The sequence below is a fragment of the Simochromis diagramma genome, unplaced genomic scaffold (genome assembly GCF_900408965.1).
Source record: "Simochromis diagramma unplaced genomic scaffold, fSimDia1.1 OVJJ01000303.1, whole genome shotgun sequence".
Classification (NCBI taxonomy): domain Eukaryota; kingdom Metazoa; phylum Chordata; class Actinopteri; order Cichliformes; family Cichlidae; genus Simochromis; species Simochromis diagramma.
In genome coordinates, this window is record NW_024386791.1 from 372597 (window position 1) to 394940 (window position 22344).

At 38.9% G+C, this 22344-nt stretch overlaps 2 protein-coding genes across 4 annotated transcripts in view; both read left to right on the forward strand.

Annotated features, from left to right (window-relative positions):
* Window positions 1-986: 986 nt before the first annotated feature.
* Window positions 987-14926, forward strand: c9orf72 (C9orf72-SMCR8 complex subunit). The gene is made up of 10 exons (XM_040023617.1): window positions 987-1188; window positions 1943-2422; window positions 2958-3053; window positions 3573-3637; window positions 4200-4272; window positions 5660-5776; window positions 6905-7140; window positions 7422-7479; window positions 8607-8716; window positions 13804-14926. The coding sequence occupies exons 2-10, from the start codon at window positions 1976-1978 to the stop codon at window positions 13988-13990; spliced, it is 1389 nt and encodes a 462-aa protein (XP_039879551.1). The 5' UTR covers window positions 987-1188; window positions 1943-1975; the 3' UTR covers window positions 13991-14926.
* Window positions 14927-19368: 4442 nt separating this feature from the next.
* The window catches only part of kiaa1109 (KIAA1109 ortholog), a 72556-nt gene continuing 69580 nt past the window's right edge, over window positions 19369-22344 (forward strand). For 2 of the 3 annotated variants that reach the window (XM_040023619.1, XM_040023620.1), the window contains exon 1: window positions 19370-19536. The gene's annotated coding sequence lies outside the window, so the exon portion shown is untranslated. Of the gene's footprint in view, window positions 19537-22344 lie in introns of all 3 variants that reach the window. The other variant, XM_040023618.1, reaches the window with a different exon arrangement.

Consider the following 22344-nt stretch of genomic DNA (forward strand, 5'->3'; position numbering starts at 1 on the left):
ATGGTTATGAGGTAAAACACTTGAGATCCACTCCTCTATCGATCTGTTGTGACTTAAAATTTATCAGACTGTTTACTTTCGGGTTTTCACTGTGCATTGGGACGCTACAGTATAATGTAAGGGAGGTTTATTATAGGATTAGGCTTGGATGAAGACAGCTGCTTACTATTTGTAGTTTGCCTATTACTAGTGTACCCTCTGAGATTTGCACTCCTGAATTGCAACAGAAAACAAGAGGCCACACAAGCAACTGAAAATAGTCTGACTGAGGTGGACACAGAGTATGAAAACTATTACTAGCCCAAGTAAGATAGAGGAATGCATATGGTTAGATGGTGATACAGCCATAGCATTTTAATCCTTAGTTGGAATTGTAATTAGTGCTGACTGTTTTCAGGAGCAATTCAGTATCCTAAGACCCATTTAGAGCCAGCATCAGTTGTCCCATTAGAGTCGTGCAAAGACCATTTGGAATAATATTGTAAATTTGTGTGCTTACAGACAAGGATTAAGTGTGAAGGTATCTTGGTTGTACAGCATTCAAACAGATTCCTGTGATAGGGAGGGGTTGACTGGAAAACTGGTCTCTGGTTGTTTGGAGAAGAGAACCTCAGATTTTTAGCCTGCTCTGAAAGCAAACAAAGAATGAGGATGTTTAAAATAAATAATACAGTAATGTTAACATCTCCAGTTCAGCTTGTGGGGTTCTGCAGCTAGAAGATATTGTGCAGTTCACACATGTATAATGAAAGGGAGAAAAGAAGGAGTCAGTAACCATTATTTATAGTCAGCATTAGCCTTGGAGGATGAAATTAAAAGGCAAACACAATGTGTGGGGCCCGCAGCTACATCCATTTGTATGACCAGGCTCCATGTAAATGAATTAAAATGACTAATTTTCTGAAGGTAGCAGCCTGGAATAAAAATGACATCATTGACTCGCTGTACACTGCCATGTACCGGTCGCTAGAGGTCGTCGTTTACCCCTACCAATGACGTAAGCCTGACGTAGTAGGAAGTGTGCTAACGATCATAACAAAATTGCAGCCAAGCTGCAACTGGCTAATCGTAGTTAATGTAAGCTATGGCACCAACAGGCAAAAATGCAATGACTTTTCATTAACACTGAACCTCTATCTTCTGGAACCGCTGTGGTGTGGCGTTTTCAACATCCAAAACACCGAAAAAGTAAGTTGTATTGATGTCGTTGGCTCACGCTAGTTAGCGGGTTAGCTTTAGTTAGCCTATAATCGAATAAACACTACCTGCATTTCGTTTCTTACGCTCTTATTCTTAAAGTTACACATATTAACTTCCAGTCAAAATTTACGTGGAGATTACAATATGTGCGTCTGAAGTATAAGGTTGTTTACGTTCTTTTTAAATTGCTGTAACTATTAGACGCCAAACTCTGTTTTAAAAGCTTTTAATTTAAATGTAAATTTGATTGCTGTTGAAATGTACAACTATCTGGCAAAGTAATAACCTCAAGCCTCGAATAAGCTGACATTTCTTGTAAATTCGGCGTGCCTGTAATCAATATAATTCTTTATTTGGTGGGATAAGTTGGCTATATTTCACCTGACCTGTAATCAGTGGGGGATGGAAATAATGAGAACGAATGTTTTCTCTGAAATTAAATCCAAGTGTAAGCTGTACAATCCAAACTTCACAGAAGACCAGAAAGTCTCAGAGGCTTTTTTTGAATGAGCTTGTAACGTGTGTGTGTAGTCTGCCAGAAATCTGAATATAAAATGACCCCTTCTTTTTACTGTTTTCATGAATGCCTGTAGAAAACATCTTTTTACTTTCGACATTTGTCAGAGAAGCAGAAGTTGCTTTGGGGCTGGTCTGTGAAGTGCAAACAAATCGGTTTCATTTCCACTCACACTTTTTTTTGTCCTGTACTTGTAACATAAACAAAGGGGTTTCTATGTTTCAGGTTAATTATAAGTGATCCTTGAAGACCTGTCCAATGTCTTCCGGCTGTCCACCTCAATCACCTGCTGTGGCAAAGTCTGAAGTAGCGGTAGAGGGAGAATGCCCGCTCCTGGCTGCCACCTTTGCCTACTGGGACAATATTCTGGGACCACGGGTGCGCCACATCTGGGTACCAAAGGGTGATCAGTTGATGTTCCTCAGCGATGGAGAAGTAACATTTTTGGCTAATCACACACTCAATGGGGAGATTCTGCGTAGCGCAGAGTGCGGTGCCGTGGACGTGAAGTTCTTTGTGCTGGCAGAAAAGGGCGTCATCATCGTGTCTCTCATCTTTGATGGCGAGCTCAAGGGGGACAAGAACACATGTGCCTTGTCCATTATTCTGCCTCAAACAGAGCTGTCCTTCTACCTCCCCCTGCACACCATCTGTGTGGAGAGGCTGAAGCACGTTATCCGCAAGGGACGCATTTGGATGCAGAAGGTAGCCTTGATTTACAGGCATTTGGCCTTAGTGTGCACTGAAGAATAGGCAAATTATTATTCTTTATACTCATAAAACCTGCCTTTCAGCTTTAATTATTACATTTAAAGGAGTATTAACTTATCTGTCACATTTGTTGTACCCATTTGGGATTTCAGTAACATTGCCAGAATAATAAAATTGTATCCTCCGAACACAGAGGGGTTGCTTAGCTAATTAGGTCTGAGGGATCCTACAGGGGAAGCTAGTGAACAAGTAATAATAGCGTTGGATAGAATGATTTAACACACCAGTAACTGGGAGAGAAAAAAAAACTGCTTCAAAATGCATCACTGGAGTTAGTTGTTAGTTGGAGTTCAGTTAGTAGGACCTTTCTTTTGGCTGATGCACTTGCTGTTTTTAGAGCTTTGAGATTTCCTGGAATACTGAATGCACTGATAAAGTACTAAAAGTCAGATTTTTAACCTTGTGTGTCTTTATATGTAGGTTGGATACTTCTTGTTCATTTCTCTCCTTTTTTTTCTGTTAATTTTAGGGTTACAATATCATCTCAGTGCTGAGCTTAGAAATTGTCCCTATCATGGAGCTGCTGACCTCTATGAAGACACATAGTGTACAAGAAGATATAGATGTAAGTAACAATTTTTCAGTCTATTAATACCAACTGCGCAGTAACTAAGAGACAGTGAAAGATGTCGTTCATTTTGCATTAGAAAAACTGGTTGGCATTGTTGGCATCATTAAATTACATTTAAATAACAAAATCAAGACGGAGCCAGTAGTATGTTATCCTATATCATGTTGCCAGTAACTGAAAGGAGCTTATTGACAAAACATGAGGAAAGTATTTGTCTTTCTGTGGTTTTTCTTGTTCAAATGGCTTCTTTTTCCAAGAGGTTTAACTAAACAAGGTTCTCTCCCTGCCTAGATTACCACCCAGTGTGATTCAACACATTTGCTCCCTTTTAATATGCAAATGAAGCAAATGCAAAAGTACAAAGAAGCTCCCCAGAATCTTTCACTGTCTTTTTTTTTTTTTTTTAACCCTCCACTTTCATTACAATGCCTTGCAGATGTGCCCGTCAGCACTTTTGTCTTTGTTGTAGGCCAATTTTTAAAATGACTCATTTGTTTCGCTCCTGCTGAGCAGATAAAAGACACGGTGCTAAATGATGATGACATCGGGGACAGCTGCCATGAGGATTTCCTACACAAGTAAGCAATCCGGTACAGGCAAATGGAGACGGATGATGAACAATGCCCATTTAACACCCATCAACCTTCAAATGATGAGTAATGGCTCTTCACTTAGCTGAAGTTATCTCCTGAGAAAGGACGAAAAGCTTAATCGCTCTTTAGTGTTGAGAGTCTACAAAGTCCATTCTAGCAATGAAGCGCCAAATTGCTCAGAGTTGAACAGGATTAGCTCAGTATCCTGTGACGACGACAGAGCATCTGGAAAGTGGAACTTATTTGCTGGGATCTGATATTTATAGCTCAGGCTTTAAGAAAGAACACACTCACTGTGTGTTACTTGAAATAATCTCAGGTTTAGAAGTAATCCTTTTTTATGAGCAATCAAACAAGTCAATTCAAAAAGGCTGGAATGTGAGCCGAAGTCGATGAGTCAAAAGGTTTAAGGCCTCATATTTTTAGCGGGGAGGGATGCCGTTCCTTAGTCTCAGTTGTTATTCCTAAAAACTTTTCGTTTCTAATTAGAAGAATTCCAATGAAGCTAATTGGTGCTAATCTGCATGATGTTGTCTCTGTGTTTCAGGGCCATCAGCTCTCATCTGCAGACGTGTGGCTGTTCAATCGTGGTTGGAAGCAACCCGGAGAAAATAAACAAGGTAAATGTGCTGGATTAGTGGCTCCACACAGACGCAGCATCTACATAATTTTAAATGTTTTGAAGCTTGTTGTTATGTTTGTTTGTTAATGAGCCCCTCTTGCACTTCTTTTAGTTTCGCATCAGTATTTTGATTTTCAGTCGGGTTATTGCTTCAAGTCTGCTCTTTTCAGACTCTTTCAAGTTTTCCTCATCTTCCTGTGTTTCATACTCATCTGAAAATGAGCCTGCGTTTTATTTTTTCCCCTCATCAGTCTTTGCAAAACACTTCAAAAACTGTTATTGCGGTGTGACGCCTAAAATCTATCAGTCGTCCTTGAGATGCTTTTACAGCTCAATTGGAGTCAAGTAGGGAGGCTCGCAGTTATCTAGACAGGTCAAGATGATGTGTGAGAAAGCATTGTGTCAACTTAGAGATTTCAGGGGGTACAAGGCTGTTTCTGCAACATTAAAAGGAACCGAGTGCGCTTTCGCTTCTATCATTCTTTTGTTATTCATTGGTAGAGGTTTGTGACCATGACAGTCTTCTCAAATCTGGCCACTGAGCCAAACTCGACTATAAAGAACAAAGGGTCTTGGTCAGAAGGTAACCGAGAAACTAATGATCTCTGTAACTAAGATCCGGCTGTGCTTTATTGAGAAGAGAGAGCTTTACTAAATGAAAACCATTATGAAGGTAGCACTCAGCTACTACTTGATTCTAAGACCATAAGAAAGAAAATCATATAGTTTAATGAAATGAAGACTAAACTGTGCAGATGCTGAGCGTCACCTCATTATTATTGTCAAATGTGGTAGGAACGTCTTATTGTGTGGATGGTTTCTCTATAAATATGGACGTCGGGAATAGTTGGGATAGAGGAAAGACACAGGCAGACAAATTCAGAGAAACCTGATCCAGAGTTCCCCTCAGGCTGTAGCAGAGGTTTACATTTCAAAACTGACCTGCAGCATAAAAGCATCTCTTGGGAGTGCTGAAAATGGCTGTGCACTCATCATCCAACCTAGGTGAGCTTGAACAATTCTGGCAAGAAGAAGAGTCTTTTTTTTTTTTTTTTTTTAAGTTAATTGATTCAAAAGTGAAACAAAGTATGAAAACTTTCTCCATACAGTGTGTTTGAAAAACCACTTTAAATCTCCAGGTATCTGATTTAAAGAAAGATTAGTGGTGCACAAATATAGCAGCTCCAGTTTTTCCCAGTGAATATCAAAAGCACGCAATGCCTTAATTTGTAGGTTTCTTGTCTCGAGGCCCAAACTGAACACCAATTAAATAAAGATAAAGCTTTTGTTGCATAAATTCTTCAGTAAATAATCAGACCCGGTTATCTTCAGGCCTCATTAGTTAGAAAGTCAGACTGTGGGTTGATATATCTGACCTTTTACAGATTGTGCGGACTCTCTGCCTCTTTCTCACTCCTGCTGAGAGGAAGTGCTCTCGCCTCTGCAGGGCCGACGACTCCTTCAAGTATGACACTGGCCTGTTTGTTCAGGGTCTGCTCAAGGTAGCCACCAGCTCTTTCTCATTATACAGTACACTGTGGTTAGAATTAGGATCTGGCTATTGTTTTGTTTTGTCTGCTGATTTGATGTCACCCTTGTTTGTTGCTCTGACCTAATTTCTTTTTCATATCAGGGACATAATTCAATAAGACTTTCCCTTTACACTGCATGAGATTCATCTGCTTTGAAACATATAACCAGTGTGACCATGCAAAGCAAAACATGGAGAAGCTACATATTTGGTCATAATTGTGACAGACACAATTTTAGGTTATGAAAGAACATATTCAAAAAGAAACCTTTACTTAAATATTTCATTTATAATTGAAATGGTTCAGCTTCTCTATAAGCTATAAAATTAAAGTTTTAGACTCTAAACATTCATTTATTTATTTTTTTTAGACTTTTTCTCTGCTCTCGGATCTATATGTCATTGACAATTCCAAATATGGTCAACGCAGGTACATCAGGTGTACCACCCACCTGCTGTTTCAATTTGTTGTTTTGTGTCAATCAGGAAAAGCTGGCTTTAAAGGAAGGAAGACGATTAAAGAAGCGCTACGATGGTTTGTTTCTGACAGAGGATGAACTGAGGGACTGCAGAAAGTCTTAGCATAAGATTAATGAGGATTATTTTGAAATGTGAATTGTGCAGAACTATTCAAGTCCAAAAATAAAAATAAGGACTTGGCTATGAGTATAATAGATCTGCTTTTATGATAGTCCATGGAAAAGATTAAAGTTAAAGGCCTCTGCGCATTTTAAAGCCGTTTTGTGCTCATTTTTTAATGTACAGAAAGTTTAAAAAAATGCAAAAACTATCATAGTCATAAAGTCATGGAGGGTTGCTAATGTATATTGTAGAGCAAATGCAAAATCTGCATCTTATACATTACTGAAACTGACCGAGAGAAAAACGACTAAAGCTTCTGTGTTTCTAAAAGTTAAATTATGTATTAAAGCTGATCTGCATGTTGTATCTATGGATATGATTGTTCTTTACCAATGTTTTGCATTTTACTTTTATGTGCATCAGAATTTCTAATATAAAATTTTTTGCAAGCACCGAGTTTAGCTTTTGTGCTCACAGGTGCAAACAGCAGCAACTTTCACCTTTTTTCCATTCTTAGGACTCGACCGGCAGCTTTGTTCTGCCCTTCCGCCAGGTACTCTACTCGCCCTACCCGACCACACACATCGACGTGGACATCAACACAGTGAAACAGATGCCGCCGTGCCACGAACACACATACAACCAGCGGCGCTACATGCGTTCTGAGCTAAGCGCGCTCTGGAAGACGGATAGCGAGGATGACATACCTCCAGATACAGTCATTCACACTGACGAAACCTTTACACCTGACCTGTAAGTGATACTCATATATGTTGTGTTTTTAGAGATGTACTCAGTCAGGCATCATATAAGCTTGAACCTGCCAGCTCTGTAATATAAAGACAGTTTAATTCCCACTACCATTGCGTCACAGATTTGCATTCTTACATGCTCGTTTTGGTGACAACTATAAATGTTCAGGGCTTGTGTGAAAACAAGGATGTAACATTTAAGTTGAAGCTTCCTTACACTATACTTAAAAACCTCTAAAATGAAAAGCTCTAATGCGATAACATCTGTGCTCTTTTTCTTAGGAATATATTTCAAGACGTCATGCATAAAGACACTTTGGTCAAGTCATTTATAATTGAGGTAAGAATCTAACAAAAAAAAAATCATCTCTCATTATATATAAACTGCTTTAAGATGAAGAAATTAAAGATGTCTGTCTTCGTGACATATTGATATAGTAGCCCCATTAGTAATGTCATAATTAAATGCAGAAAAGCAGTCCTCTCTTTGCTGTCATTTAAAATAAAATAGAAATAATGATCAAATAAGGAAGGGCTTCTGTGGTATGAAATGATTTTCGGTGACCGTATACATTGCTCCGTGCTTTATCTTTCCTAAGATGAACTCATTTGTGACTGATTGTTATATGAGCCAGTCTGCAAAATCTTTCCTGTAATTGCTTAAATAAATCACATGTTTTTGCAGGTATGTGTCATCTGATTTTGACTCACAGTCAGCTCTGACTCACATAAAGATGAAAATTCAGCTTTCACTCTCCAGCTGTTATGTAGGAGATTTGTACATGGCATCTACTTAAAATATCGGTGTATTTAACATTACACACAGTCTTTTTTTTCTTTTCTTTTTTTTTTAATAAAAAATTAACACAGAAAAAATTGGGTTCAGTTTTAATTAGATTTGAGACAGAAATGTTCAAGCATTTCAGTTCATGAGCATGAAAACAGAACAGAACAGTCATTGACTCAAACTTATAATTAGCAAAAGTGATGCTTAAGCAGATTTACGGTGTATGCTATTAATTAATACTTGTCTTCTAATCACTGAGTTGCTGGTTTTTAGAGGGTTGTTGTGTAATCACCAATTAGAAGATATTTTTGCAATTATGCCACAGCTTCACTCACAGATGGCTGCATGCAACCACCAGAGCATAGTTGTAATTTTACTGCTGTGTGTGTTATTGTGAAGTTAAAAGTGGTCGAGTCACTGTCATAGCTCAAAAATCAGATCAGATGTGTGCCCGGCTTTACGGCAAATATTTGAAAGCCGAGTGGTCACACCCCATCATTTGTTCACCTGAGAGCCATCTTAGAGCTGTTGCTGTTGTTAGGAATCTCCCCCCAAGACGGTAGCAACAGCATGATTGTTTCTCAAGGTTAGCACAAAGGAAGGGAGAAGTGTATTATTCTGCTCTTCTTCCAGCAGAGCCGCGGCTCCGACTACTAATTGACATCCTGTCTCGTACCCAGGTGTTCATGCTGAAGCCAGGCCTGTCCCTGCGGAGCACCTATCTGGCCCAGTTTCTGCTGCTGCTCCACAGGAAGGCCCTCACTCTGCTCAAGTACATCGAGGACGAAACGTAAGAGCTGTCACTAATAAGTCTTTAATCCAAATAAGAAAAGAGATTACCGTGTGGCACTCAGAGACACTGCACCACAGGAAGATTCAAGAAAATCCCCAAAAGGAGAGCTGATGATTTCCTTGTTTTCAGCCATTGTTTTTGATTCGACTTTGCGTTCTAGCTGCTGACCTTGCTTTGACCCACCATCACCGCTGGGCATCCATAAAGCACACAGCAAGAAGTACCCTAAAGCCCTGTTATCAAAATGGTAGTTTCAGTTATTGTTGTCTTCAGGGTTTGGCTGTGCAGTAGTGAGGGTGCAGCAAGCTTGGAGGGACAAATTATCAGAAAGTGGATAATTAGGATCTACGAAACATTTGAGTTTTAGTGAGGACCCAAATGAAACCAGTCTCAGGGCATGATCGGGTAGATGGACAGTGGGAGAGGAGAGACGGTACCACGATGAGCCCACACTCTCAGAGTACTAAACCAAAACTATACAGGAGGAGAAGTGTCCCTTTATCGGTGATGTTGGATCGAAAAACACAGGAATATAGACAGCTCAGATTCAGCTGACTGCAGGTGTAAGCCTACACTTAAATCAAGATGAAGAGGAGTGTGTCAAGAAACGCGCAGAGTGGAACATAAGGTCAGGGGAACATGGGGGTTGGCTCTTTGCAGGAGAAGTAGTGCAAAGAATACAGACACTGTTCTGCTGAGCAGGAGGCAAAAAACTCCTGTGATCAGATGAGTCATCCTTCACACTGGTCTCAACAAGCAGGCTGTGATGCATTTCCCAAGGAATCTATAGGTCTGAGTGCTTGTTTTCCCCAAAGTGCTGCTTTTGGAGGGATTTTTTTTTCTACTATGCATTACGTTCACCCTTTTGCCCATGAGCAGAAAGCGCAAACATTGCTGCTGTTGGCTTAAGCGATTACATCTAGAACTCATCTGCATATTGTTATTCTACAACAGGCAGCAATATATATCCACAGCTTTCAGGGGATACCAGATGCTAGTCAAAATAATGTATTTTGCAACCTTCTACCTAAGAGTGCTTATCTTCCTAATGTGTATTCGCAACATCTAACACATAAAACTGTACTAGTGACATCAGAAAACCTTCCTTAACAGCTGCTATCCTTTCCCCAGGACTGATAGAACATGGAGATTATGTTTTAATAACATAGTCACTAGTAATCTGTTTTCATAATCTGCCATTCTGTTTTGTTCATAGAGTCTGTATAAAGGATGGCTGTAGCAGCAGTGACATATCATCCAATAGTTTGTGAATTGCATGTAATGAAGATGAAGCTTGTCTGCGGACTGGAAACTTATGAGCTGTGTCATATCGTCAACCAAGGCACAAGCTTTACTTTGCAGGCAAATGTTTTCCGTTTCCAGTTTGCGTGGCACTTTCCCCAAGTTTAAATGCGGCTAAGTGATGCAAGTATATGATTAGTGTTTGCAGACAAGTCAGCGTCTTGCCTGTAAACTACTAGCAACCGAAGCCAGGGGATCACTGACTGGTCTCTATGCCTAGTAATTCGTTTTGTTGCAACACCCGGCGACCACTTGCCAACCACTCAAGGAGTAATGATTGTTGCCTCTCGACCAGTAGTTGCTAGATGGTTGCTGACCGGTCTGTTGGCCCATGCGTCTTGGGCGTGAGCATCCACAAACCGTATGTGTGCACAGCAATGACACAGACACCTGTTAATTGAAATTTTGCTCAACAAACACAGAGCACAGACGTTTTGGACTAGAAAATAGGCAACATTATCTGTCTGATAGTTGGTTAAAAATGCTCCAAAAGATGCCACGAATACAACTGTGGGCAGCCTGCCTGCTCCGCAAAGCTTTCAGGCCTCCTAGTACTGTAATCTTTAAGCCTTTTAATTTCAAGCTAACCCCTGTATAGTTTACTGTTGTCATATAAAGGCCGTTATTGTTACTTTTATTTATGTATTTTTGTACCATGCTATAAACCCACCTATTTCTGCCTCATAAAGTTTGGCATTTAAATATTGAAAGATGGCCGTATCCACTGCGATGTGACGCTTCAAGCTGAGCATTTTCACTGTCGCCATCTTGTTTGTGAGACGAGTTTTTAAAACTAAGGATGCATCTGCATGTGAAAATGCACTCTTATTGGCTAATGACTTGTGACAAGTTGCTACTCTGGATAACCCTACATTGCTAATAAGAAGAAATGTGATAAGAACTTTACTCATCCTGAGGACAATTTTTGTGCCTTTTTAAATAAAAGCTGTAAAATATAAATAGAAAGGACGATTAAAAACAAGAGGCAGATTAAAGAAAAAGTGGAAATATAAAAATGTGCTGTATCATAAATGCTTGACTAGTGGTGTAAATGGGCAGAAAGTGACAGACTTTTCATAATATTGATGCTGTTAGCAGCAGATGGAGGTAAGAGATGGCAAAAAGCAGAAAAAATGAGATAATTGTGTAATCCACCTATCCAGTAAAGAACAGATGAAACTGTCTAAACAGTGTAAAGTACTGTTGAGCACATGAGTTTCAAACTGTTTATAAATGTCCCCCCTACAGGATGGGGAGGAGTTAAGTAGTCTTAATAGCCACAGGCTGAAAAGATCTCCTGTAGCACTCGGTCCTGCACCTCGGGGCAATGAGCCTTTTACTGCTTCTGCTTCTGACACTTCTAATGACTGTAATTTACTAAATGAACTTCATGTTTTATCCAGTCTGACCTGAAATAACTGAGTGCATAAAGTCATCAGGAAAATATTTAAAGAGGAAAAGAGCCCAAGAATGTTTTCTGATTTTTATACAATTTGAAGTTTTATTTTGGGGGCTGTTTTTGGAAACCAGAGGAGTCACCCTCTATTGGCCTGAAAAAATGCAGGTTTAAGGCAGTTTTCAAACCCAGAACTTGGTACTGCATCGTTTGTACTGTCTATGGTAGAAGTGTGTGAGGACTGGGCGCCAGTTTAGCTCACAGCATGAGCCGGCGACCATAGGCCACAAAGACCAAATGCAGTGGCCTGACCTTGATTTCAACCCTCGACCCTTTGCTACATGTCTTCCCCCGCTCTCTTTCCCCACCTTTCCAGTCAGCTCTCCACTGTGTTATCTGTTAGAGGCACTTTTGGGCCCAGCTTTAAAACAGCAGCCACTTATTGCTTTACATAAAACATTATTATCAGTGTTGAATTAGACATTTCTCATCTTTTCCAGTTATTTTCCAGAAAAGTTGGAAAGTTGTTCTGTATAACTGGTACCTTCACATTTACTTCACTCCATTTATATTTAAACAGTGGCCCAACTTTTTGAAAATTAGGTTATTTGGAAGCTGCTGAACACTGATGAGTTTGAATAACTTCCCATCTTCCATTTTTACCCCATATCTTCAAATAGTGTGCCTGTATGCGGTGGAGAGCACAACATGTTTGTCCTGTAGTTAAGCAGCAGTAAAATGTGTTTACATTGTGATGGCTCAGCTGAAGGAAAAAAAAAAAAAGATTGATTCACTTTTGAGGCAATTTGTGCCCTTCCTTGAATATAGTGCATCAGAGCTTTAATGCAGATCCAACAAACTGTGACAAAGAGGGCTGAAACATGAATAGAATACATCTTATGCATTTAGAAACCAAAGATTCCTGCGGTGTACTACTCTTTACACCCTTGAAGACACAAATTTTAAGTGCTGCCACACAAGAGTGCGAAAAATGGTGAATGAAAAAATTTTATGACATCTGCACATATGTATCTGCTGGGGGCGGTTAGTAGAGATATGATCTGTTTTCTTCTGCTGAAGAAGTAATTTATCAGAAAGAATACTGAATGCTTGCTTGTGCCAGCCTTTCCAATATTAGCATTGGCTTTTCTCTGCAGAATGTGTTTTAAAAGAACATGATTTATTAATAAAGAGAGGAAAATAATTTCAGCTATAATATGTGTAAGGTGTAAGGAGGAAACTGGGGAGAGGCCGACTTTGTAGCCACACAGCGTGATAAATCTTCAGCATCCTCCCAGAAGGACAGCTTCCCCATCTATGTAGTGCATGAATAATGTTTTTGAGAGGAAATGGTGCACAGACATTGCGTTACCTTCACAGGTTACCACAGCTAAACCTCTGAAAGGGCTCTGGAAATTGCATTTTCCTCTCATCATCATCAAAACACTAAATGATGTTTTTATGATCGCCATTTGATCCCTGAAAATAATTTCTCGTATCTCTGTTACCTCCCGGGCACAGAAATTTGACACTAGTCCAGGTTGCAAGGTGACCTGGTGGCTTATGGTGGCCTCGTTCCATACTAAAGCTTTAATTAAGGCAGCGTGTGTTTGAAACCAGTACTGAAGCTTTATGCTCACTATATGCTTTAATTACCTCCCCCTTTTGCTCAGTTAGGAAAATAAATAAATAAATAAATAAATAAAAGGGGACATAATTGTATGTCCAGTCACACTCTGATCCCATCAGGCTTATTTTACCCATCTCTGGTTCGTGTCCAGAAGCGCCTTCTTAAGCCCTTCAATTCATCTGAGACTCTAAAGTCCACCATATTCCTCAGGCTCTCTGAATTGTTTCATGCCTCCCACCCGGTGGTGACCTGGTCATCGCTCCATCTGGGCTTGACTCATCTCCTTCTGTGCTCCACAACAGTTGACTGACCTTCCCCAACTCCCGTTGCTTCTACAAATCATTACTTTGATTTTTGCTCCCCTCCTGTCCAAAATGCTTAAACTGAGTCCAAATGAATTATTTTGAAGCCTACTCCTTCCAATGCATAAAAACCGCCCAAACATATCTCACTCCAGAGACAACACTAACTACACAAGCAAAACCATAATTTGTGGGCTCGTGTGAAAGCATAAAACCGGTCTTGTTTATGGTGCCGTCGACAGCCTGAGGTCTAAGGGCATACTATTTTACAGGTGCCTTGACAAGGCTGTTTATGCTCAGGTAGCGTGCTTTAGCAGCATACATAATTCATCATGGCATGGCATTCCTGTGCACAGCTGCAGCCCAACTAAATGCTAATGCAAGTCCCCCGACCCTGAGTTTTATAGGTTAACAGTTGCATTATACTTCAACGTGTCCACGTCTCTCTCCGCAGGCAAAAAGGGAAGAAGCCATTTCGGTCATTGCGCAACTTAAAGACGGACCTGGATCTGATGGTGGAGGGAGACCTGAACATCGTGATGGCCTTCGCTGAGAAGCTGAGGGCCGGACTTCACTCGTTTGTGTTCGGGAAACCGTTCTACACGAGCATGCAGGAGCGAGATGTACTCACGAGCTTTTAACTTTCACTCGCACTTTGTATCGTTTTAGGTTGGTGACTTTGTTACATGAAAGCATGCGCGTTGATGCAAGGCTACCATCATGTGCTGTGTCTGTTTCTGCTTTACTGAAAGAAGTAGTCTTCGCCTTCCTTTTACGCCTTTATCAGACTGATTGTTGCTGCTGTTATGAGCCATCACTATTAAACTTGTGTTATATTATCTTGATCAAGAATACTGTCAGTATGTTTTCAGTAGGCTGTTTCTCTGTAGGATGGAGTATTAGTGTTTTCTCATCCTTCTGTTAATAGAAGATTTGCATTAAGTTATTGTTAGAATTGGCTTAGGTGTCCACCGGGATGTTTACAATTTAATTTAAAATGATATTTATTCAAACATGAGTTATTCGTTTCTTCCCTGCCTGCATCGTGCAACAACCTCCGCTGACCTTTGAACCTCTGACACTTGCCTTTTTTCTTTTTTTAATTATCTTTGTTCAATTAATGTGAGCGGTGTCGATTGCCTGACTTTACAGAAAGGTTATGTAATCAAGGCGCCCATATTTCAGTATGGACAAAGACAAAAGCACTCTAAATTAAATCTCCTCGTAATCCCTCCTGACAGACTCAATGTGTGTGTTTAGTTGCCATTACTGAATGCATTTCCCAGTTGTATGTAAAATAGATTTTTTTTATTTCCTTCCACAGTAACTGCCTAGTTATTGGATTGTTGGAAATGCCCAGCTTTACTGCAACCCTAAATTTGCTGTGGTCTTAAAATCTTATTTGCGTGTCTCTGTAATAAGCTTACTCGATGTTGCGCCATATTACATTTTTATTATATTTTTAATCTTAAACTTTCTTTGTACTTGCATATTGGAATTCTTTTTTTATTTGTCTAATTGTACATTAACTTGTGTACATTAGTTCATGAATAATAAAAACAGTAATAACAAACAAAGAAGTATCTGGTTGTAAAGTCTTTGCCCTTCCAAGTTCCTCAAAAATTAAGGTCTGAAAGCTGAAGGTCCCTGATAGTAAAGGCTGATTCAACTTCATATTTTGACAATAGCATAAGGTTTAAAAGCTGAGATGTTTCGTTTTTCATGCTTCTTAACAAAAACAGCATTAATAAGTTTCAGCAGTTTTTATTTCAATACTTTTGGTTAATTTTGCAAATGTGTATTTATGTCCAAATGTATTTTACAATGATTAGCTTATCGATATATTTTCATTTTCTATTTCATATTAACCTTTAAAGAGACAAAGAAATTAAACTCTTCTGCAACTGACTGGGTAAAAATCTGAAGCTGAAGCTTTTTAAGGTGTCTGTTCTTGCAGAGGACTTTATCAGCTTCTCATCATAAACTCGATGCTTCTCTTAGCTATGCTGTGCCGTGCCGGGCAACTACTAATATCTGCCAGACATATATATCCCATAAGCTTTAGTGTGGAATTTCACAAAATAGTGTGCAAACACCTGGTGTTCCCAGGAGATGAAGCTGGTGCATGTGCAGAGCCGGTTCTGTTTTGGTAGGATAGTGTGCAGCAGCAGACGTGATAATAAAAAATAACAATCTGCAGGGTCCAGTTATTACCTTTCTTAACCATGTATCAATTTCAGGGACATAGGGTGTGGGGGCCTTCAGTCTATCACAGCTTTGGGCACGAGGCAGGGTACACGCTGAAGAATTTGCTGAAGTCCATCACAGGGCCAATACAGAACAACCAAAAGCATTAATGATCATGTTCACACCTACAGCCAATTTAGATTCACCAGTTAACGAGACATGTATTTGGACTGTGGGAGGAAGCTCGAATACGCAGAAAGAAGCCACACAGACATAAAACGAACGTGCAAACTCAACATAGAAAGCCCCCAGCTGACCTGCAGATTCAAACTCAGGACAGTGCACTGCAGGAGGTATCATTCCTGCAGGAGCCTCTGACACTTTAGGCCCTTTTTGTCATACTTTTCATTTATTGACTTTGCCTCCGTTTCTGCTGGAAAGTAGAACATTTGCAGTTCTTGGCATTATTGGATGGATAGTAATGAAATGTCTTGCAAAGTATTACGGCCCCCGATATGCTGGCACCATTAAAATATTGGATTATGACCAATGAGCTTGCAGCTGTACTTGTTTTTAGACCGTTTCCAAATGTGTGCATCATTGTTTTGTTTAAAGCAAAGCTGAATATAGCTGAGAGTGCAATCCCATCTATTGGGAATGTATATGCACCATTGATAGCTGGGGCCTCTCTCTCATCAGCAAGTTTTACAACTGTGCTTTTGGAAGTGCTCCCAAACATCACTATGATTTTTACTGGCAAGCTCAGTTTGACTGACTGATGAACACGAGAGTCCTCGATGTAACTGAGTGTGCCAAGTGTACTTTAGCCAAGCAGTAATTGATTTCCTGAGATGAAGTGGTTAATAAATCCAAGTTATAATATCAGGCAAAGTGTTCACAATGAAATCTGATACTCTGATGAGACCGAGTGGAGGTCTTCAGTATGCAAAGAGAGCCGCACCGGACCTAAGACCCTGAGAATACACATAGCTGATCAATCAAGCGGATACAGTAAACACCAGTGGGCCAGTGTGAGAGCTGCCTCTGTGTGTTTCAAGCTGTTTTAGCTGAATAACATTAATGACATTTGAGTAATGCAAAACTGCTCAAGTGGAGGCCTTCGTAAGCTAACTGCTGCTTCTTTTAGATTGGACCATCTTTAAAAATAAAAAACCTGCTTTTTGTAAACCATTGGAGGAAAAAAAAGACAATTTTGAAGTTCATAGCCTTTCTGTAATTGCCTCATGCAAGAAAAGTCTAATTACGTGTCCTCTTGAGAGCCTTGAACTGCTGCATGTTTAAAAACAAGAGGGTAATGAAGCAAAAGTGAAGGAGCTGTTAATTACTAATATAGTATTTGTAGCTGCTATACCACGGACATCCTTTAGGAATTCAGGTGAAATAACACTCACAAGACAGGAAAAAGGATTTGTGTGAGATGCGGGTTCCGTTAAAGCTACGGCAAAAAATAGGCTGGTCTTGTGGGAAGGGCTTGATTGGCAGGGAAGAGCTTTGAACCTGATGTTTGCAAGCTTTGCGGTAAAGCGACTCCCACGTGTTCTTTGGGGAGGCTTTGTTGTTGTGACTGGAGGAGACCTTGACAACATCCTCTTACATTAAACAATACCCAAGAGTTCTGGCAATTCCTGGAGATAACAAAGAGTTGTGGCCTGTACTGTTTTCTGGTGTTTTTGAATTTTTATTTTATTTTTTAATATAACAGGAATCAAATTGCTTCTTGTTCTTCTCTTTTAGTATTATTATTTTTATTATTGTTGTTGTTATGGCTCCCAGGCTAGAAGCATTTTCATCAACTTAAGGTTCAAATATTATTAACAATTTCATAATATTGGTTAAAATGGAGGAAGCAATTATCCAAGAAGAAGTGAAGACCAGCACGGTTTAGTTATGGGAACGGAAACTGTCAATATTTCAAAACTCTTTGCTACAAAATTTTGATTTAATTTTGCCATGAAATTTTGAATAATATTCATGATCCCTACAGAAGCAAATTTATTTGAATAAAGTGATTAAATTTTTGAATTGTTCTAATTTATATTATAACTACTTTATAAACAATCTGCTAAACACATAGATTGACTGACACATAATGAACATCGGTATAAAGGATTTTTTCGGACCTAATTCACATTCAGAGTCCCTGGACAGGGTACATAAAGCTATACAATACAAGAAAGGTTAAATACATAAAAACATAAAAACAAAAATTCATCACACTAAATTGAATTCTCCCTTTTCAAAATTCAGAGATACAGAGATCAGAATACTCTTCTAGTGCCTACAGTTTAGCTTTCAAGCTCTGGACTGCAGATACAAAGAAGGGGAAACAGTATAATCATTTAAACTAGCTCTTCATCATGTGAACTACCTGCTGCTTGCTTTTGCAATATTTTTCTTACAACATCCCCAAACTGCTCAAAGGTCAGTCATTTTCTACTGTGCAGATATTGCCATAGTCTATAAGAGCAAAAATATCCAAAGTTAATATAACAACTTGGCAGAAAATTACATATATTCTTAGAGAAGGACTTACTTTAAATATACTTTTGTAAGTTTGTAACAGAAAAATGTTATAAAACCATTTTGGGACCATTTACAAATCTAACAAAGAGAATTGTTGAAAGATCTGGAAGAATAAATATGAAGTTGTTATAATTCTTTTGACTAAAATATTTCACCATCCCCAAGACACAGAATTAGCATAGAGGAGCTGTGCTGCTCAACACACTGTAATATAATTTAGAAAGAATTTCTTCAACCAGAACATCAAATTAAGATTGTGGGACAGGCTGAATGTATAGTGTTGAAGTCTTGACGTGATCAGCCTACACATTACACTTTCTGTTTTGATGAGATGCCGGGAAATAAAGTATTACTTCTCTGGAATAGCCTGCACTCAGCTGGCAGTGCACTATACCTGTTTATAACCATCTAACAATGTTTAAATGTTTTAGTCATAATAATGGCTAAAAACACAAGCAATGCTGTTAAAGGTAAATTCAAGTTGATTGTAGTCATATCAACAACACAGCTGATAGTAAATTGTCTGCCAATTGTTGCCAACAACACACAACAAAGCGTGTAACACATCACTCCCTAGAAGCAGTGCAGTGTATCAGTGTACCTAACTTTAAAGTGCTTTTAGTGCAAGAAGGTAGAGCCGAGATTACAGAAGGAAACAACATAGTGCAAGAAGTGTAGTTAATATTGCGAATACATGATACCTGAGTATATGTTTCATGGCATTCTGAAGCAATCTGTGCAGCTAAACTGAATTAGCAGGAGGTTCAGTGCATATTTAAATGCACTGAACAGCTTGAAGGTAGATACCATCCGTGAAGAGTGATGTTCAAGTTATAGTTCACAAAAACAGAGGACTAGTCAACTGGAAAAATAAAAATACATTAAATTCAATATTGTATTATTATTATTATTATTATTATTATTTTTGTTGTTGTTGTTGTTGTTGTAGTGATTAAAAAATGAAGAACAAATTCAAGATAATGAAAACTAATCCAAACCGACAAAAATAAAGTCATCATTTATGATAAATATAAGCATCTCTGATCAGTATGTGCTCTTTGTTTAATACTCTAGCAACTCACAGAGTAATGTGTGTATTATTTTAATGCATGAAGTAATTTTTATGTTACGGTATATCGATTTTATGTAACCAATACGACGTCAAACACCATTGTCACAAATACAATCACGCTGGGAGGCAGGAAGAATGTCTGTCAGCTGTGTGTCACGCTCTCATCTAATTGGTCAGAAGCTGCCTTGGCTCTTTTTTCCTATTGGTAGTTTTTGTGGCCGGTCTCGTCACAACAGGAAGAGATGCTAACTGGTCGTCTGCCTGGCAGGTAAATATTACACACCGGGGATGCTAGCTGTGGTCATTTCCGACACTACTAAAGGACAGAAACTCCGGGCTAATTGGAGCAAAGATGAAAGCCCATTCTTTACTGAGGATATTAAGGTATGTAAGGAACACCAGCTGTTTTGTTTTGACAGTTCAGAAAAGGAGAAGTTGGAGGGCGCGGCCTGCTGTCATTAGCATGCTAGCTAACCTCAGTGCTAACGTTATGATATTGAGCGGCTCTTAAATTAATGGCTTAATACGTCATTAGCGAAGAAGGAGGGTGACTGCAGAGGACAAATCAGTAACTCAGACTTTTGCTACGAATGTTTAAAAAGAAGATAGGAAGATAAGCTAAATTCAACAACAGTTTTTGTTTGTTGTAGGTAATGCTCAGGAAATTGCTCAAGACTTGGGATTAGCTAGGTGTGTGGTTAGTTTCAGGTGTCTCTGGATTCCAGATTACACTGAGCTGGAGTGAGTAATCGTTTCACACCTGGCCTTCTATAAAATGATGCAGCGATGTCCTTTTATGTATGTCATTACCTCTGTCAACAAAGGCAAACTGACAGACAACTTCCCCATTTATTTATTTATTTATTTATTTATTGCCACGTTCGGTTCATCTTGCAGTCCGACATTTATTTGGGTTAAACGTCTTAATTGCTCTTTTGGTTACCTGTGTGCGCTAATATAATGCTGATAATCAAATTAATGCACATATTTTGGGGCTTTTAATCTGCCAGTCATCTTAGCTATTGATTCTCTGTATATCCTTTTTCAACTACGGCAATTGGACAGTGCGCCTCGATTGTTTGTGTACCTTTGTTTTTTTGTTGTCAGAATCCCAACCACAAGCTAGCATTTATAATCCCTCCTAAATAAAAATAATGATGTTAGGAACAGGTGCATCTGTGGCTGATAATTCATGCCCGCATGCTTATGAGTTACTTTTATATCAGTAAGTGATTATTTTTTTCAGTCTATTTAGAAGGTTTGAATTGGACATAAAACAGTACTGTGTAGTTATAACAGGGTTTTGTACTTTCATTTATCCACTAGGATATGAAATTGTAATGAACGCTCAGTGACAGTAGACTCACTAAGTATAGAAAGAGACTTAAATTGCACTTTTTTCTTAAGACATCCCAGTGTGTTGTACATTTGCTCATTGTGTAAAAATGTGTATATGTTTATAATGCACCTCTTTAATGAAGAATAGAGGGGTGTTTTTTGTCCCCCCCCCCCCATGTACTGAATTATGCAGTAGTTCTGCTCAGTGTGCCCATTGAATGGTCATTGGCATGAAAAAGTTAGTTAACATAATTGTTGTTTACAAACTAAAGACTGATGGGTGTTGTTTACTTCAGGTGATGACTTCTTGCTGTAATCTAGTCACCATTATGAACCTAAAGTGAAAACACTGAGCTTGCAGAGAATAATTATGAGTCAGTGATTGCCAGCGCTGATCTTTCCTGAAAGCCAGCATCTCATATCATGTGCTAGATTGTAAAACCTGAACTTGCCTTACAGGAATGGATACGTAGTCTGGGTATTTCCAGAATACAGTTTTTTTTTTTTTTGTTTGTTTGTTTTTTAAAAAACAAACAAACATATGGTTTAAACATCATACTTTGGTTTGATGGCTGATGATCATTCAGACTTCTGTGTTAAATTAATGCTTCAGACAACCATGCAAAATGTGATTTACTCTTAACAGTGTAGAGTCTATGTTTTAGCTTTGCAAGTGGTTATATGTTCTGTGGTTTATCAAGTCAAGTTGATCCCTTTTTTTTTTTTTCATTTGATTTTAAAAATAGCAGCGAAAGTCGTAGTTGTACTAGCTGGAAATGCATGTCAGAATATGGTGTGAGTTAAAGTATTTTAGAGAGGTTTGGCGTTTTAATGTATTAACACGTTGCTTTAACATGAGAGTGTAAATCTCACACCAGGAGTGATATGAAAAGATGAGAGGGGAGAAGAAATGCTCAGTGCATCATCATAATGTAATGCTATGATGACTTTAATGTGATGGGAACACGATCATTGAGGAAATTGTATGTTAGAAGGAAATTTTTTAATATCACTTCTCGATTTAAAAGGGAGCCACTGAAGAGAAGCTAATATGAGAGAAATATAATCTCTCTTTCTGTTCGCTGTTAGTACTCTTTCTGTGTGTTTTGGATATACAGAAGAGTGAGGTAAGCTTTATGATAAGGAATCATGGTAGGCTAGCCAGGAAGTAAGATTCTGGAATGTGGGCAGGTTTGAACACAATGACCTAAAGGATCTTTTGCCCATTTCCTTATAATTTGCTTCAGAAGAGAAACCGACAGCCACAGCAGGATTAGCATCTAGCAGGTCCATGTGAGATCAGAAACGTCTGTTAATTTAAAGTCCGTCAAATGTGACAAGCAAACACATGTAGTTACATGTAGTATCTGTCAGAAAGAAACTTTTAGAAACTGTTTTCTGTTGGAAATTGTGCTAGGATTGTTTTCATCCCACTGGTTTTACAGCCAACAATGTTTGGGGTGGATTAGATGAGGATTTGTGTTTGTGTGTACAGTATTGAAGCCTTTAAGCATGGGGTGACTGAGATCACAGCATACACGGGCACACACGAGCCTTTCACCAGCCTCCTGTCACTAATAATCATTGAAGCAAATACAAATCACTGAACGAGCCACAACATGCAAAGTAGTTACGCATTTTCCTAATTATGATTGTGCGTCATGTTATGCATACTGTACTGTAATGTACTGGAAATATGCATTATGTGACTGGTTTGAAATCTTAAAAAAAAACTTCACAGTAAGTTAACTATATACTAATAACTAATGCTAATTTTATTATTTTCATGCTTTGGGCTTGCCTGTCTGTACATGAGTCCCAATGGACTCAGACAGTTATGTTCTAATGTGTGAA

Excerpts from the sequence above, each read along its gene's own strand:
- c9orf72 (XM_040023617.1), top strand. The coding sequence starts at position 1,976 with ATGTCTTCCGGCTGTCCACCTCAATCACCTGCTGTGGCAAAGTCTGAA. Across the intron at positions 3,638-4,199 it reads CATGAGGATTTCCTACACAA|GGCCATCAGCTCTCATCTGC; the intron begins GTAAGCAATCCG and ends TCTGTGTTTCAG. Across the intron at positions 4,273-5,659 it reads ACCCGGAGAAAATAAACAAG|ATTGTGCGGACTCTCTGCCT; the intron begins GTAAATGTGCTG and ends GACCTTTTACAG.